Raw genomic sequence first — 16949 nt, 5'->3', positions numbered from 1 at the left:
TCACAAAACGATAAAACTTCATTTTAATATGCTTGTGCAAAAGGCTTCAGCTTCTCATTTCACTTCTTTGCATTTCAAACTGATACAAGCTAAACAAAATATTTTGGTTTTGTTGGGGGGAGGCAAAAACCTAAAACTCCTTCAAGAGTACCTTGTAGTGCTTGCTCGTGCTGAGGAACAAATACCCTTTCTTCTTAAGGAGATACCGGTCTTGAAACAGTGTTTCCCTTTTCATCTGTCAAGAAGAGATCTCTAGACCCCGCCAGAACGTTCTACAAGTTGCAATTGCTGTAAGTTCTGTGCTCCTTGGTGCGTGACAGCTTTAAAGTACAATGCTCTGGCTTTATCATAATCAACTGGAGAAGAAAAGGCTTCAGGGGGATCTTACACATGTGTATAAATACCGGGGGGGGGGGGGGGATAAAGAAGCTGGGCTCTTCCCAGTGGTGCCCGCTGACAGGGCAAGAAGCAATGGGCGCAAACTGAAATACAGGAAATTCTGTTCAATGATCTGAAAAACTTTTTTCACCATGCAGGTGGACAAACACTGGAACACGTTGCCCAGAGAGGCTGTGGAGTCCCCATCTGTGGACATACTCAAAACTCAACCAGACAAGCCGCAGGCAATCTGCTCTTGCTGGCCCTGCTTGAGCAAGGGCTGGAGCAGATGTACTCCAGAGGTGTCCACCGGCCTCCACCGTGATTCTACGAAACGGCTTCTTCTTTACCAGTAGTTTTTATGAAACTCTGAAAGCAGACGATCACACTGAGTCATCCAGTGATCAACTTACAGGAAATGAATAGTCATTGGGACATGCTTCTGAGCAAAGAAAATTCTTAACTTCTAAGAAATCTCTGTTGTGGCAAATTATTAATCTGTCATCTTGAAAGATAAGATCAGACAATGCCTGTACCTCCCATACATTTCTTTTGCTGCAGATCATTCAGTCAAAGGTTCCTGAGTATCCAAATCTGACTTTTAGATTATTATTTTGAAACACTTTGGATAAAAACATGGAAACCAAACTTTTCTGCAGGGCATATAGACCGCTTTCCTACTGCCAGCACTGAAAAGATAAATTAGTTTCACTGCAGAAGAGCAGAAGACTTTTCGAAGGTTTTCTAGAGATTAGTTTAATTAGCTAATAAACCGAATGGAATACACATATTTCATCAAGATAGCAGAAATGCACTATCTTGAACAATAAGCACAGCATTTGCATGCAGCTCATGACAGCAAAGAGACTGCGAGTAGTACAAGAGATACAGAATTACAGAATCACAGAATTAGCAGGAGAGGAGATGCTGCAGGAGGAGAGGGGTGAGGATGCAGGCAGAGCTGGCAGGGCAGTGAGGACAATCGCCACGACGGTTAAGGACGTGAGGCTAGAGGCAGCCGCATCCAGCTCAAGCTGCCTTCGGCCAAACGGAGACGAAGCATGCATGAGGCACTTCCACTCCACCAACCACGCAGCTGTGTTAACATGCTGAGAGTCACAGCAGCTTGCTTGGGCACTTTGCCACACTACGGCAGCTCTGTGCTGCTTGGGACCAGAGCTGGCTCTGTGTCCAGTTAGCTAAAAAGCTTGCATAGCTCAAGCAAGGGTCTGTCCATCCCCACCCACACAGGTATGCCATGAGGAGCAAATTCCCAGGAGCATCTTAGTTTCTTCCCCAGTTGGGAAAGAAGCAGAACACAAGAAAATGGAAAAGAGAGATGAAAATTGTTGTAATAATAATGAAACAGTCTTCTGCCAAGCCTGGCATCAGTATATAGAGGGGACTGACAACCGTTAAGAGTTGGTACACAAGGCAGAGAAGGACTGCATGGCTAGGAGAGGTGGGGGAGGAGTGAAGGAGGGAGAAAGAATGGAGGAGAAACAAGATCCCCCTTTGGAATGTCAGACGACTGCTGGATTTGTTCAGCTGCTCATGTAGCCACTGCCTAAGGTTTTGGGGTGATTTGTGCCCTTAGGGAAACTTGGAGAATGTAGAGTGTCCTCAAATTAATTGCAAAATCAACTTTTATTCTCAAAGATGACAAAATGATGTGAGAGAGAATTTAAGGTCCGTCCAAAGCAATTAAATTCAAAGAAGTATTTGCCATTACCATCACTAGAAACATAATTGGTCTTACATAGTGTAGCATAAGAAACTCCTGGCAACTGACTCTCCCCTCCACTAAAATAGAAATGGATAGGGACCTCTGAACACACTGAATATAACCAGAGGACATTTTTTATGAAAAGCAGCCACTGCTTTCAAAACCAGGACTTTTTATTACTGATGATAAATTGGTTTACTAGTGCAAAGAACAATTAGTCTGTGATCTTAGTAAATAGATACATTGTGACTCCAGAGCAGTTGGCCACCATCAAAACATCTGTAAGTCATTGGTTTTGTATTGTGGTGTAAGGCCCTGCCTTTGTTTTTTTGGGGTATTTTTTTTATTATTTACATTCTTTATTAGCCTCCTGTGTTACAACAGCATCAATCAAGCTGACTAAATTCAATTCAGTATGAAATGTGAAATCTCTTTCCCCAATAATTATTGATTGTAGCTATTTCCATTATGAAATCCATATTCCTACCTGCTTGCTGACAAGACCTTCACTCTGTCTCCTATTTTCTTCTCTAGTTCCATATACTTTCTCTGACAAGAGAAGAATGAAAAATACTTTCCTTATTTTCCCCCCCCCTGTTCACCAGGATAAAAAAGTAAGATGCACAGGTAACTGTGTATGGTTAAAATGCCTTCATTAAAACAGGAACTAGTCCAAACATTGTCCTACGTAAAAGGCAGCAAACATCTTGGATGAACATCGCAACAGGATTGGGGATCCCACGAGAGAGGCTTCAGCTGAAGGCAAACAGAGATGCTCTCTGCCTCGGAGCTGTGATAGATTCACGTCCCGTGTTTGTTTGGATACAGACCACTTGCAATGCGCTGGCTCATTCTGTGTGTAAATAAATGACTACAGTTCTTTACGTAAGGTTGTTATTGTGTGTCGTAGCACATTTAAAAGGGATGTGGGGTTCTTCCAGTGAAGGATTCTTAAATATTGTACAAACTTGTCATGTCAGTCCTCCATGGCCTGGATTCTACCCTTCACCCTTGTAAAACAAACGCCAATAAAACTGTTCTGTTTACTGTGGTTAAGACTGTGATTTGGAGCCACAGCTTTAAGCTATTACCGCCATGCTGCGGAGCATCCCCGGGAGCTGTTTATCTCCCCGAGTCACAACTCTTTTCCTTTCATCTCGCTCTGTGCAGAGCAGTAACTTGTTACCAGCCTCAAATTTTATCTCAGGCTACCTCAGACACCCAGCTGAAAGGTAGGCTTAATCCCATCTGAATTGGAGGAGACATAGGAAATAATTGCCTTTTTATTCCCACGCACTGGACCCAGAACCAGATAATCGGTAGGACAGCGAAAGAGAAGGAACTAGTTCTTTGTTGGGCCACAGAGCACACACCACAGGTGTGTCCATTGATGGACAATACATGGGCTTTCAGATGAAAATGTGTAAACGAGATCTCTGTGTATATTAAAAAGGATATTTAAGATTGCCTATGAGAACAGAAATACATTCCATTCTCCAGGCTCACGTGTGCACTCCTGGAGCTGCAGTGGTGCCATGTGTCAGCCGGACACTGCCCGCTGCCACCAAGGCAGTGGTGTTCAAGTCGCTCTGTATGTGTGCGTGTGTACGTGAGGCTTGTGAAGGACTGTGGAGCTGACATTAAAGTGTAAAGCAAGAATAGCACAAGCAGAAATAATGTATGACCCTGAACCACCCCAGACATGAACGCTCTAGGTAGAGAAAGATCGACAGCTCTTTGAATCCCAGCACTAAATAAAGACATACATTTGTGGTGCTTCTCGGAGGACTCTGGTTCCAGAAATCAATGCAAAGATTTGTTCAGCTCACTATGTGGCATTTTTCTCCCCTTCTCAGACAGGCTAATTTTACCTAGAAATTTGCTGTCTGCATTACATCTCCTCTTCTTTATCCTGCAGATGATAAGGCATTGTCCAAAAATGACTTAATAACAGCAATAAGAGAGACGGATTGTCACTTTAGGTTACTCAGACAGTGGTTAAAGTTAACAAAGGTGCAGGCTGCTTCTTTGTGCTGCAAATGCTGCGTGACAGACCAGCCTGCTGAGGAGCGCAGTTGGTGGTGCTGGGCTGCAGACACCAGGATGGTGGCTGCAGCATTCATTTCCTCATGAAGACCTGTGGCGTTTGCTTCTTTCCATACTTCTCTATCCCTGCTGGAGACCTGAAAGTGTAACCTCAGCACAGCCAATATTCTTCTCTCACACACCAGGACAAGAAATACTATAGTGTGTGAATGATGTATGAGGTGAACGGTTCCTGTACCCCTCCCTTTTTGCACAGGGGTTGACCGCGAGCTCTTCCCTCTCTCCTTCCCTCCCACACTCCACCATGGAGCTAAAGCTTTGTCTCTCACTCCCTGGAACACACTTTTCCTGTGAGCAACTGCTTCCCAAGAGGGGCTGCAGAATTAGGCATAAGGCAGCAGCCTATGACAAATGATGCTCTTTTTGTAGACAGTGTGGAGCTGGAGGTCAAACACACTATTAATAATTCTCTGACTTTTTAACAGCTGTATTTCCTCCATTTGCTGGCAACATGATTTGAAATATCTGTACAAGCCACTTAAAACAGCAGCTGAACAGAGGCATTTCAGCACTGCCCAGTATTGATTTTTGCCTCTAACTCACCTCTTTGCTAAGATTGGTTTCAATATCCTACGAAGTTTAAGTGAAGGTGCTTCCCATCTCAATAGCTGTGCATTGTCATTTGATACCCTAGATAAGCCAGCAGTGTTTTCCTTAGGAATACGGTTTGGCTCAAAGAGCAAGAGTGCCACAAAATCTCCATCCTGAAGCACTGCCGCCTGGGTGAGGAACGAATGGAGGCGGGCTGGAGTGGGGAACCCCGTCACCAGGCTGCTCACCAAGCTCGACATATACCAGAAAAAAAAAGAAATGAACATAGCATAGGGCTGGCACAGCAGATTATTGCTGTCTCGAGACAAGGGGTCCTGAGGAACAAGAAAATTCAGTAAAATCAAAGCACCAGTTGGTTCTTTTTTTAGACAGAAGTTTAAAGGGATAAGACATTCAGAAAATTTCGCAAATCCTTAACCAAAATTAAGGAAACAAGATAAGCACATGTTAAATGTGAAAATGTGAAAGGAAAATACGCATTGTAAACACTGGTTTGGCTAATCATGAGTGTGACCTGAAAATTAACAAATTTCCCCACTGGGGAAATCAGGACATACAATTAATAATTAATAAATTTTTTTGTGGGGAAAACAGGCAGGTACATCAAGTGAGATCCTGCTAGAAGAGAAAAAAAGGTCACGAGGAAGTGCTCTACATTTATACTAAAAAGAAAAAAAGACAAAGAAAGAACTGATTTTGTGCTTTGTGGAGATGGAGAGGAGCACAACTGAAAATGATGCTGAGAAGGCTGAAGTGCTTCAGCCTATTAATTTTTCTTTACCCCATTAAAAAGTCTAAAACAATTCAGACTATCCATAGACTTTAGAACTTATTAATAACTTAGGCTGGTAGAAAGCAGAAAAAGATACATTCTGTATTTTCAAATCACATGAGCCTTACAAAATTCAGCCCAGAGTGCTCAGGGAATTGAGTAAAGTAATTTCACAGCCATGAGCAATTATCTTTGAGGACTAGTGGAGGGTGAATGAAGTTCCAGAAGACTGGAAAACGACCCCTCAAGAGCTCTTCCAGCCATGGTTACCATTCCTATAAGGAGAGAAAAACAAAAGTAAGACTGTGACTTATTGATCCATAGTTCCTTCTCTGGGCAGCCACAGCGGCAAAGCCACAGCGGCAAAGCAGATACTTGGTATTCTCACTATAGGCAAAGCATAAAATTTTGAGAACATAGGGTCAGGCTGGATCAAATCAAAGGTCCATCTATCACAAAACCGTCTCAGATAGTAGTCTGCAGCAGATACTGCTGTATCTAAAACAAAGTGCAGGGCAAGCATACACCAGCATACTCTTTCAACTCTCAGCAATCAGAAGCTTAGGGATTTACAGAGCCAGGGACTTTGCATCTTTCTGTTAATAACGCTCCGTGACCCTTAATAGCCCTTAACAATTACTAATCCAGAGCTCTTGAAAGTGGTGCCTTTATTACACAAATTCAGAAGATAATACATGGAAACTGAAAATAGTCATGTACTGTCTACTACTCCGCTTTTCAGTGAACACATTTTTCTTCCCAGCTTGGATATATTGTTATCAAGTATACGTTCGTTTCATGAAAAGCTAATCCTTGAGAAAAGCAATACCAAAATGTTAGTATAGCTACTTGATGTTATTTACATTTGAGCACAGTTATTCTGGCTAGTTTTTCAGAAGCTGCTTCATGTTAGAGTTGAGCCAAATTTATTTTAAGCTATAAAGAGACAAAAGACAGTCTCTTCTAGATGGATACGCTGCAGTTTGAGAATAGTGATTAAAGGACTTTATTTACATTTCTAGCTGATCAACATCTTTTAGACACTTCTAATGGGAAGAATTGATTTTTTTCCTCCACAAAAGGGACTTAATCAATTTTGCTTCTGGAAATGTTTTATGTAACAATAGTTAAATTTCCCTGCCTACACACCTGTAAAAGCACAGACTATTATTGGAAAAGAGAAGTCTTTTGTGCTGATATAAAGATATCTGTTTTATTGTTTCAACAGAAGCCTATTGATTTTTTTGAAAACTTAAAGAAAAAGCTTACTATAATACATATAATGCCTTAAATGTGCAAAACCTTCCCCACATTCCTGCAAATATTAGAAAAATTTAGTTTGAATTGACTTTGCTAGGATTTATTAAAATTATTTTGTACTTGAAATTAAACTTTAATGGCATTCTTCAGAAAAAAAAATCTATTTGCCATCCCTTTTGAATCAATTTAGGGGTTCTGTAATAATTAAGCTCTTTCTGCAGCGCTGGACTGTGACTTAAGAGGCCTTGGTTTCTGTCCTCACCTCTCCAGCTGGCTCTCTGGGCAAAGGAGGAGACTCACTTCATTTGTAAAAGGGGGGCACTATATGCTCTACGCAAAGCTTCAATATCTGTGTGCAGGAGGCTTTTTGAAAACATTACATATCATACCGTATCTCACTTCTCAATGCAGACGGAAGAACCGGTGCTGGTCTGCAGGTTATACACTGGGTGCAGGTGAATAAAAAAATACATGTGTTTGTTAGGTTGCAATGCCCTTATTCGCAACAACAACCAAATGCCTGTGAAGTGCAACTCAGCTAATACCTCAGTATTTTTACCACATGTAAAGACAGACAAATCTGCGCATAAACAAGCAGAAAACTCTTTGAAAGTCCTTAATACAGCAAGTCTGCAGAAGAATTTCAACTGTGGATTCATACTGAAAATCTAATAAAAATGTGCATTATTTGGTTGAGATTCTACAGTGGGCACTGTACAAATATTAACTAGGTTCATTTCAAACAAGTTATTGCCTTGTCTGGTTTTATGCAAATTTGTAGCAACCACCATTTAATTTAAACTGGTAAGAAAATTAGAGAAATCTCACCTCCCTGCAGTATAAAGGACTCTTGACCTTGCCAGGACTTCTAAACATGGGGAAGAAAAGTCCCTGTGAATACAGTACACGATGATGAATCCTTCAAAATTTAAAAAGGTCAAGAAGAATCCTGTAAAAAAGAGCGACAATGAATTTAGTGTCTGCTGTCAGCTAGAAAGCCTCCCCCATCTTTAAGCTGATGGATTGTCATATCTATATATACACCTACTCTCTTAACCTCTTACTAGCCATCGGTTGCACACCACAGGGTACATCTGGCACCAGCACAACACTACCGCAGCCAATTCCATCACCTCAGGGACACATTTATCACTGCTGGAGCAGTAACAGCCTGAAACCTGAATTGCGAATCGGGGCTCTGCTGTACCTGGCGCTGTGGAAACTGGTAATAAGAGCAGACAGCCCCTGCTCCAGCCTGGTCCACACCCACTGCGGCACTCCCACCCACAGCGGCACTCCCACCCACAGGGGCAGCAGACGGTCTGGTCCTGTCACACTGGAATGAAAAGCGACCTTATGTGGCACAAGCTGCACGGCACACCTTCGCATCGCATTTGGAGGGGAGCAGAGGTTGTCAGGAGTGGTTATACTGCTTAACTGATGTGCACTGGGGATCCGGGAGAAACAAAAAGCACAAGCCAGGAGCAAACCCTGGCCCAGCATCAGCACCCCCCATTGCTGCCCCACTCTGCCACAGCCCTGTGGTACCGCACACCACGCTGGTGGCCCCTCTGGAGGGGGGAGGTGAAGCCATGCCCGTCCCACAGGCCCCCGGGAGCACCGCTCCTGCCTCTCCCCGCACCACCTGCCAGCGCCTTCTGGGGACCCCACGGCCACCCATTGCCACCATGGCCAGTGCTGGGCCCGACGCCAGCTGCCACCCTGCCCTGGACACGGCCAGGCCGGGGTGAGGACGTGGTACTGAAGTGGTGGCGTACGTGGTTATGGCGGACAGGGGCTCGACGCTCACCTCCCACCACAGCACCTCCCTGGCTGCCTGCTCATGCAGCCCCGGCGGGTCCCACACTCCTTTTCCCTTTAATTTTTCGGTCGTATGGAGTTAGGTGGGACACCGGCGCAGCAGAGTTTCAGAGCCTCCGATATCTGGCACCAGGAAGAACCAGCCGGCAGGGACATGGTCACTGCGTGAGCGTGGGGCAAGCTCGGCGTGCCGGCGCCGTCTCTCGCCAGGCAGCCCTGCTCCCACCACGGGCCCCGCCACGGCTCCCGGCGGCTGAGGACGAGGGGCTGCACCCGCGGCACAGCGGGGAAGCGCCAGCCACTGCAACCGGCCGTTCGGAGAGGAGCAAAGAGGACCAGGACGGCAGCGCCCAGCTTTACAGAGCTTTATTTTTCGATCTGCACAGGACGCTGTTGCTATTATAACAAGGCATCGAACGCACTGTTGAAAAGCTCACGATGGACTGCGACATTTCGCCCTGCCGTGGGGCCAAAAAGGAGTTTTACACGATTAAACGAGTTGCTTTCGCAGTCAGTAAACTTTATATTCATTACAGATTTTTAAAAGAATTACAAAGATTAAAAAACTGTAAACATATCAAAACCAGCAACAACCCAGCGTGGCTTCCCAGGCGAGGTCTCAGGCACAGCCGCCGCGGGGCCGGCTCCGGGCTGGCGGTGAGCAGGCGAGGCCAGCGGCGGCTGGGAGCCATGCTGGGTGCCATGCTGGCTGCCTGCCGGGCTCCCTTCCGGGGAGCGTCCCGCGGGCGCCAGGCAGTTCCCAGATGGCCAGCCTCGGCCACAGGCCTCCAGCCAAGAAAAGTCAGCGGAGAGAAGGGGTCACTGGGGAGCTGCGGGGCAGCGGGAGCCCGCGGCTGCAGCCCTTGGGTCCCCTCCAGCGGGAAGGGCAGGGCCCGGCCCGCGGACAAGTTGTGAGGTAGAAAATGGGAAAGCGTCATGTTTCGCTGTCAGGGCTGGTCAGAAACAAACTGGCTGACGGCACAAATCCCAGTATGTTTCTGAGGTGCTCCAGGAGGCACTCGAAACCCATCCGGTACGTCCCAAAAATTTAGATCTCCAAAGAAGAAAACTCTCCAATGATCCATGCGACAACTTCAGCCCAGGCAACGAAAAAAAAAAAACCAACACAATTTTCCCCACACTTGTACCCTTAAAGCATTTAAAATTCGAGCAAGGGAAATCAAATTGTGAGGGTGCACGAGAGGGCAATTAATTTCCCTCTGCCTCAGCCTTCGGTACTGCCTCACGCGAGGCGGAGGAGGTGACGGCTCGTCCGCCAGCGCTGGGCTAACACAGTCTTCCTCTGCCACTGGGCACCAGAGAGCGAGTGTTCCGGTCCCTGCCGCACCGCGCAGCGCGAGGACCCGAGAGCCCAGAGATCCCGGACCGCGCCGCCCACCCACGCAGTCCCGTAATGCGTACGGGTGTCCTGCCGGGCAATGGAGGGGGGTCCTGAGGGCTGTCAGCCGCCGAACTCCTGCACTCCGCAGGCCTGCCTTCACCTCCTTCGCAGCGCACGCTAACGCCAAAATAAAGAAACTGTCTTCGTCCTGTTACTTGAATTTTCTTACTCCTCACACTTCTGCAGTGTATATTTAAGATTATTAGGTTGACTTACGTTTCCTTAAAATGCTCAGGGAAAATCTGAGGGTTCATTTAAGTATTGCAGGCTCATAATCTATGACAGGCATTTTACAAAGTGTCAGAAAACTTCTCACTTGATAATAACATACTGACAGTCAGGGGAGCGTTCCCTTTTCTAGTGCTAATAATCAGCATTAAGGCATGCCACGGTTCCTACAAGAAATCCCTGATCCTTACAGCTTTAGCTGTCACCTTTCTGCAATAATGGAATATACTCCAATTTTACGTATATATATCATTAAAAAATAAAAATAATGGCTCTCAAAACTGCCAGACTCAATTTTAGAGCTTTGGCCGCACGGGTGAGTACAGCAATTCTCATCAGGGCCCCAGGCTGGCGAAAGGGTTTTTGCCCTCCGTGACATCTGCCCCCTGCCCCACGCCGTCCTGCTGCCCCCGGCTCAGCCCCGTTTGCCCTCTCGCTTGGCACGGCTCTCCCTGGACCTCCAGAGGCCACAACCACCCCCTTCCCCTCCTCGGAGCAGGACGGGAGGCAGCACTGTCCCACTGCCCTGCCTCGAGCCGTGTGGCAGGCCCTGCAGGCAGCGTCCTCCTACCCACCCGCAGCAAGAGGAGCCTTCCTCCTCTGCATCCTGCTTCTTGGGCTATTTCCTTCCTCGCCCTCACCGATCACAACAGGCTGAAGGCTTCTCCTCACATCTGGAAGCTATATCATATATTTACCCCAGAAATTCTACCCGGAATCATAGAATCATAGGTTGGAAAAGACCTCGAAGATCATCAAGTCCAACCGTCAACCCAGCAACACCATGCCTGAAGCGCCACATCTACATGTTTTTTAAGCACCTCCAGGGATGATGACTCCACCACTTCCCTGGGTAGCCTGTTCCAATGTCTGCCCACTCCTTCAGTAAAGAAATTTTTCCTCATACCCAGTCGAAACCTCCCCTGGCACAACTTGAGGCCATTGCCTCTCGTCCTATCGCTAGCTGGTTGGGAGAAGAGACCAACACCTGCCTCACTACAACCTCCTTTCAGGTAGCTGTAGAGAGCAATTAGGTCTCCCCTCAGCCTCCTCTTCTCCAGACTAAACAGCCCCAGTTCCCTCAGCCGGTCCTCATAAGACTTGTTCTCTAGACCCCTCACCAGCCTCGTTGCCCTTCTCTGGACATGCTCCAGCACCTCAATGTCCTTCTTGTAGTGAGGGGCCCAAAACTGAACACAGTATTCGAGGTGCAGCCTCACCAGTGCCGAGCACAGGGGCACGATCACGTCCCTACTGCTGCTGGCCACACCATTCCTGATACAAGCCAGGATGCCGCTGGCCTTCTTGGCCACCTGGGCACACTGCTGGCTCACGTTCAGCCGGCTGTCGACCAACAACCCAATGACACATCACTGATGACACATCCAGAGGGATGTAAGCTCTCCAAAGATGACTGAGGAGATGCTGGCCACTGCTGAGCTCCCGCCCGCGAACACGCTCCTTAGCACAACATGAACTCGCAAAATCATCTACTAGGCAGCAGCACTGCCTAATAAGGCTGCTCCTTTAAATACCAAATAACACTGAACTAAGGCAGCAGTTAGAGCAGGTAATATCTGAAGAAGCATCTCTTTTGCAGGGCCAGCGTTAGAATCACAGAATCATTAAGGTTGGAAAAGGCCTCCAACATCCTCAAGTCCGACCGTCAACCCAACACCACCATGCCTACTAAACCATGTCCCAAAGTGCCACACCTATATGTTTTTTGAACACCCAAGGCAGTTAAAGCCTGGGTACCACATCACACTATGTACAGTGACAAAAGGCAGGAACCTGGAGCAGCGCAGCTCCTTGGGCCCCGAGCTGAAGGCACCCACGCCAGCACCCACGGCCAGCAAGCAGGAGGCGCTGAACCAGGCGAGTGGCAGGCACAGGAGCTGCACGCGTCTCCTGACAAGAGCAGCTAGCGAAGGGGGAATGAGGAGCCAGGCAGCAAAACAGCACCCAGTCTCTCCACGTGAGGACCCCACGTTTCCACCTGCTACTTGTTACTCTGAACCTTGTGCTGCCACATACTCCTGGGTAAAGGGGGAGAGAACTCTTCTCAGGTATGTCACAGCGGGAGAAAAAATATAATTTTAAAATCTTTTGATATTCCTGATAGTTGAGACTTAACTCATGACTGACAAGGCTGCGACAGTGATTCACACGTTTCTACTAAGACTCTGCAGCCAGAGGCTGTCCAGACAGAGCTCTTCACTCACGTTTGCCTTTGGCAGGGACACATATATATATATCAACATACATACATATGTTATCAGGACATATATATATATATATATATTTAACCACTGTTCAGTAAGAACTGACAGCGGTGCATACAACAATCTTTGTTGGTTTCCCAGCGCTGCAAGAACACAACTTTAATGTTCTGCAGAAACTGGCTGATAATAAACAACAGCACCAGTGGTACAGGTTTTTGGCTCCCGTGCCACAGAACTGTGATACATGTACCCTTGATCACCACTGCGTTAAGTGAGTCCCATGTCAGCCAGTCCAACTGCCTGGTATTTAACCTTTGTGTCTCCAGACAATTTATTTTTTACAAATAAATTTGTTTTTATTGAACGAGCCCCAGAAAGCTCCTTCCTGACCTTTCCATGCTGGTTGCGAGAAGGCTGACAGCCTAGTGACACAAAACTGAAGCTTCAAAAGGTCTAGTAAGATGCAGACAGCCCCAGCACAAGCAAAGCCCTGCAGCCGAGGAATTTCTTCTAGCATCTCTGCTGAAGGAGAAATGTTCAGTCTCAGCGTCCCCATGCTTTTTCACTCTTTGGGCCTTTTAAGACCCCAAACAAGAGGTCAGTTAATTCAAGTTATGGCGGTTTTCATACAAATACATCTGTCCACCAGGAACTAAACTTCTTTCATATAGGCCACTATGGCTATCAGAAGTTAATGACTATCAATCATTGCTAATCTGAACTGAAATGGAGCCACTGACCTCAAGCTCAAAGAGCCTTTTGTCTCCTACCAATACCACGAGCCATTTGGTTCCCTGCCCTCTGCCTCTTATTTTATATTTTAAATAATCATCACTAATTGTATAATTGTTTGAAAATACAGGAAGTTTGTGGCAAGTCACGACCAAGTGGTGTTCTTTTTTCCCTTAGCTCTCACTCAATAGAAAAGAAGGAACCAGCTTAAAACTGAAGGATAAAAAAGCATCTCTCTCCATTAACTACTAGCCCTGCTATTTGATTATTGGTCCTGCTTCTTAACAGTCTACCAAGTAGACTGTTAATAATCCTGCAGGCTGCAATAATTAACAGCCTCCAAAGTGTCAAGGTCATTCCTGTTCTATATGGGAGTAATAAGAAAATTAGATGGGCAAGACACCAATGGAATGGTTTATATTAGGATAGAGGAGTATCTGAGGAACCTATTTATCAAAAATCTCTCTTTATTCAGTGGTTTTATTATTTTATACCAGTTGCATTTTCTCTGGCATGTTTTCCCTTTACAACAAGTGCTCATATACTTGCAAACATTCGATTATAGAGCTTAAAAAAAACCCCATTCTTGTCAGACAAAGCAACTGTATCACCAGCTATCTTTAGCTGAATCTGTTTTCTTTAATGAAACACGTTTTCCTGTAGAAATGCTGCCTTAAAAATCATGACCACACTAATTATCTATGGCAAGCACATCTTCCTCAACCAACGACAGCTCGAGCACATTATCGTTCGCACCAGACTTCATTCTGAAACTGAAGGACCCGTAGAGCTTCGCTGACTCCTTGGAGGACGCAAACCTGCTCCTGCGGTACAGCTCCCCTTTCCACATGGACACCATCAGCAGGCTGGAGAGCACCACTCCCCCCAGGGTTAGGAGACACAGCCCGGCGATAACACAGCGGTCCAGGTGAGCCCCGATCCTGGCGCTCTCGTTCTCCAGCCTCTCCATCTCCCGGGCAGCCACCGTGTTGGGATCCACAGTCACGTCTCTGGGTACCACGTAGGAAATGATCACCAGCAAAATGCCGCTAACCAGGAATGAAATGGCGCTAATGAACCCGTAGTCCACGGATTTCCTGGCCGCCGCCTCCGAGGCCGCATCGTCCTCCTCAGAGACCAAGGAAGGGGAATCATGCACCCACTCGGGCGGCAGCTCCCTGCAGGAACGCTGCTGCAGAGCGGCATCCTGGCAGCGGCCACCAGTGGGGCTGGGGGCACTCCTTGCATGCTCCAGGTTTACATTTTCATCCACGTAGGTGAACGACGTCTCGAGTTCCTGGGCACAGCAGCAGGCTTTCTTCTTCCCCCCATCCTCCTCCCCGGGCCAGCGTCCGGGCGGGTGGCAGGGCTGGGGGGCGCCGGGGGGTGCTGGCCGCTCCTGAGGTGAGTTGCCGGGGGTAGAGGGCTGGGGTGCTGGGGGGGTCTCAGCCACAGGACCCCTCTGCGAGGGCTTGCAATGCCGTTCGCCGCACAGGGCTGCCACGGCCGTGGCTGCTCTGGGGTCCACCTCATCCCCCTCATGCTGCTGCTGCTGCTCGTAGGGAGGCGCGGGCAGGCCCCAGCTGGCGGCCATGCCCAGGGCCGCCTGTCTGCTCTCCTCGGCCAGGTAGAGAAGCTCCATGCAAGCCATCGGCCTCGTCCGGGCGAGCCCCGGCTCCTGGGCTACCGCATCCTTCAGCCAACGCTGCCCCTGACCCGCTGAAGCGGCCTCGCGGTGCCGGAGCTGCCGTTACCCAGAGATCTTCTGCTCATTCACCAGCGTTTTGTATAGGACACGGCTTGTGTCAGCTGTTAAATGATTAAACAAATCCTCTCTGGCATTCGTTTCTTTTCGGTCTGCAAAGAAAGAGGGGAAAAAAACACAACAACAACAACGACGACAACAACAAAACCAGACCCGACAACCTCACGGTGCCACATTAATAAACCAAAGAGCAGATAACGCAGATGTAATACATCCGTCTTCCTCTCCGCCGTTGGAGGGGAGACGGCGAACGCGATTGTTTTAACCACACGTTTAAAACCGCAATCCTCTTGCAGATCCAAAATCTATTAGGGAGTCTAATCAACCTTTGACACCGAGATCCAATTAAGGCAGTAAGCCGTCTGTGGAGTGCAGGGTAACCAGAACCACCGTGCAAAATGTCAGAGAAAACACACGTCTAGTCTGGCAGCGGCAAGTAATTTCCCCACCCCTCCCAAACGAAGAATTTTAAACTCAGATTCTCGGACTAATTAGAAAGAAACACTCAAATCCCACGCGGCTCAGTAATCCGGGATCCGTATTCTCCGGTGGAAATCTGATAATCCCCCGGGAGAAGCGGTGCTTTGCTACCGCGGATCTCCGGTTTGATTGAGAGCTCTCGGAACGGAACGATGCCCCGAGGGCCGGCGGCCCAAAGGCGGGCACGGCTTCTCGTCCGCGATTCACTCGCTGCCGGCCCCCCGCCCCCCCCGCGACTGCACCCGCCCCGGGGCCGCACACCCGCGGTCGCTGGGCAGAGCCGCCCGCCGCCCAGCAGACGGGCTGCCGGCGTGGGAAACACGCGGGCGCCCGCGGCACGTACGCGGCCGCGACCAGCGCTGCCCGCTCCCGCTCCTCGCGGGACCCCGGCGGGACCCCCCGCAACTGCCCGGCCCGAGGGGCGCAGGGGTGCGCGGGCACCCACCCACACACCACACACCACACACCGCGCACCGCGGCGGCGGCAGCAGCGCGACACCTCCTCCTCCTCCGCCCCGCCGGGCTCTCACCTGCCCTGCCCGCCCGCCCCGCACCTACCTCCCTCCCTCCCGCCGCGCCCGCCCTGCGGCCAGCGCCCCGAGGCACGGCCGGGCGGTGCAGCGCGGTGCCGTGCCGTGCCGTGCCGTGCCTTGCCGTGCCGGCGGGCGGGCTGTGCCGTGCCGGCGGGCAGCGGCGGCAGGCTGGGAGTTGTAGTCCGCGGCGCTGCGGCAGCGGAGGGATCGCCGCGGAGGGATCCGCGCCGTCCCGCCCCGCCCCGCCCCCCCGCCTGGGGTCCCTGGGAGGGGGTCCGGCTGCCGCCTGCGGGGTGCGGCTGCCTGCAGGGTGCGGGTGTCGCGGTGCGGGCCGGGCCGGGCTGGGGGGGCCCCCCTAGCCCCGGCCGCGGGTTTTGGGGGAGCTGCGGCACGCGAGCCTGGCGAGGCTGCCCTGCGCGCGTGTCTGGCGCGATCGTCGCGCGGGGATTTTTTGCTCCACGGAGGGCAACAGCAGGTTCGAAAAGGGTCGCAACCCCCCCAGAACTGCGACTGCGAGAAGTGGTACTCACAAGGCATGCGGGAGGATCCCGGGAGCTCCCCCCCGCGCCGGCAGACTCCCCCCGTGCTTTCTCTGGCCGGCATAAATGGCTCTTAAAAAAGGGGACTTGCCAAAAATATGTAATAAAATGAATGGACAGTCGGTAGGAACCTGCACTGACCTTTCCACCAGTGCTTTCTCTGAAGGGACGAAATGAGGTGTGAAAATGAGTCGTGGAGAAGGGGGAAGAGGAGATTTGTTGTAGACGGACACCGTGGTGGCTGGGGGGATGCGAAGAGCGCGGAAGGAGGGCCCTTGGGCGTGGAGCTGGAGCGAGGGACACGGAGAGCGCAGAGGGAAGGCCCTTGGGCCTGGAGCTGGAGCGAGGGTGCCTGCGGCAAGCAGAGGCGAGCGGCAGCGGCCTGCATGGCTGTCGGGCGGGAGAGCAGGGGCAGGAGGGGGAAGGTGAG

General features: G+C 49.4%; 1 protein-coding gene across 2 annotated transcripts; it reads right to left on the bottom strand.

Moving 5' to 3' along the window:
• Window positions 1-5241: 5241 nt before the first annotated feature.
• On the bottom strand, window positions 5242-16097 carry TMEM74 (transmembrane protein 74). Of its 2 annotated transcripts, XR_012763389.1 has the most exons (4): window positions 16006-16097; window positions 7623-7743; window positions 7184-7239; window positions 5242-5809 (listed from the first exon to the last, which is right to left on the bottom strand). XR_012763389.1 is itself a non-coding variant. In XM_075415678.1 (2 exons), exon 2 carries the CDS (start codon window positions 14851-14853, stop codon window positions 13894-13896), a length of 960 nt encoding a protein of 319 aa, XP_075271793.1. In that variant the 5' UTR covers window positions 14854-15059; window positions 16006-16097; the 3' UTR covers window positions 8971-13893. The 2 variants fall into 2 exon arrangements, 1 of the variants encoding a protein (XP_075271793.1); XM_075415678.1 differs by lacking the exons at window positions 5242-5809; window positions 7184-7239; window positions 7623-7743 and adding an exon at window positions 8971-15059.
• Window positions 16098-16949: the final 852 nt, after the last annotated feature.

Source organism: Opisthocomus hoazin, chromosome 3 (genome assembly GCF_030867145.1).
Source record: "Opisthocomus hoazin isolate bOpiHoa1 chromosome 3, bOpiHoa1.hap1, whole genome shotgun sequence".
Lineage (NCBI taxonomy): Eukaryota > Metazoa > Chordata > Aves > Opisthocomiformes > Opisthocomidae > Opisthocomus > Opisthocomus hoazin.
Note: the sequence above shows the minus strand (reverse complement) of the source record. Positions and strands in the feature narration are given on the sequence as shown.

Coding starts and splice junctions, on each gene's coding strand:
- TMEM74 (XM_075415678.1), bottom strand. CDS start 14,853: ATGGCTTGCATGGAGCTTCTCTACCTGGCCGAGGAGAGCAGACAGGCG.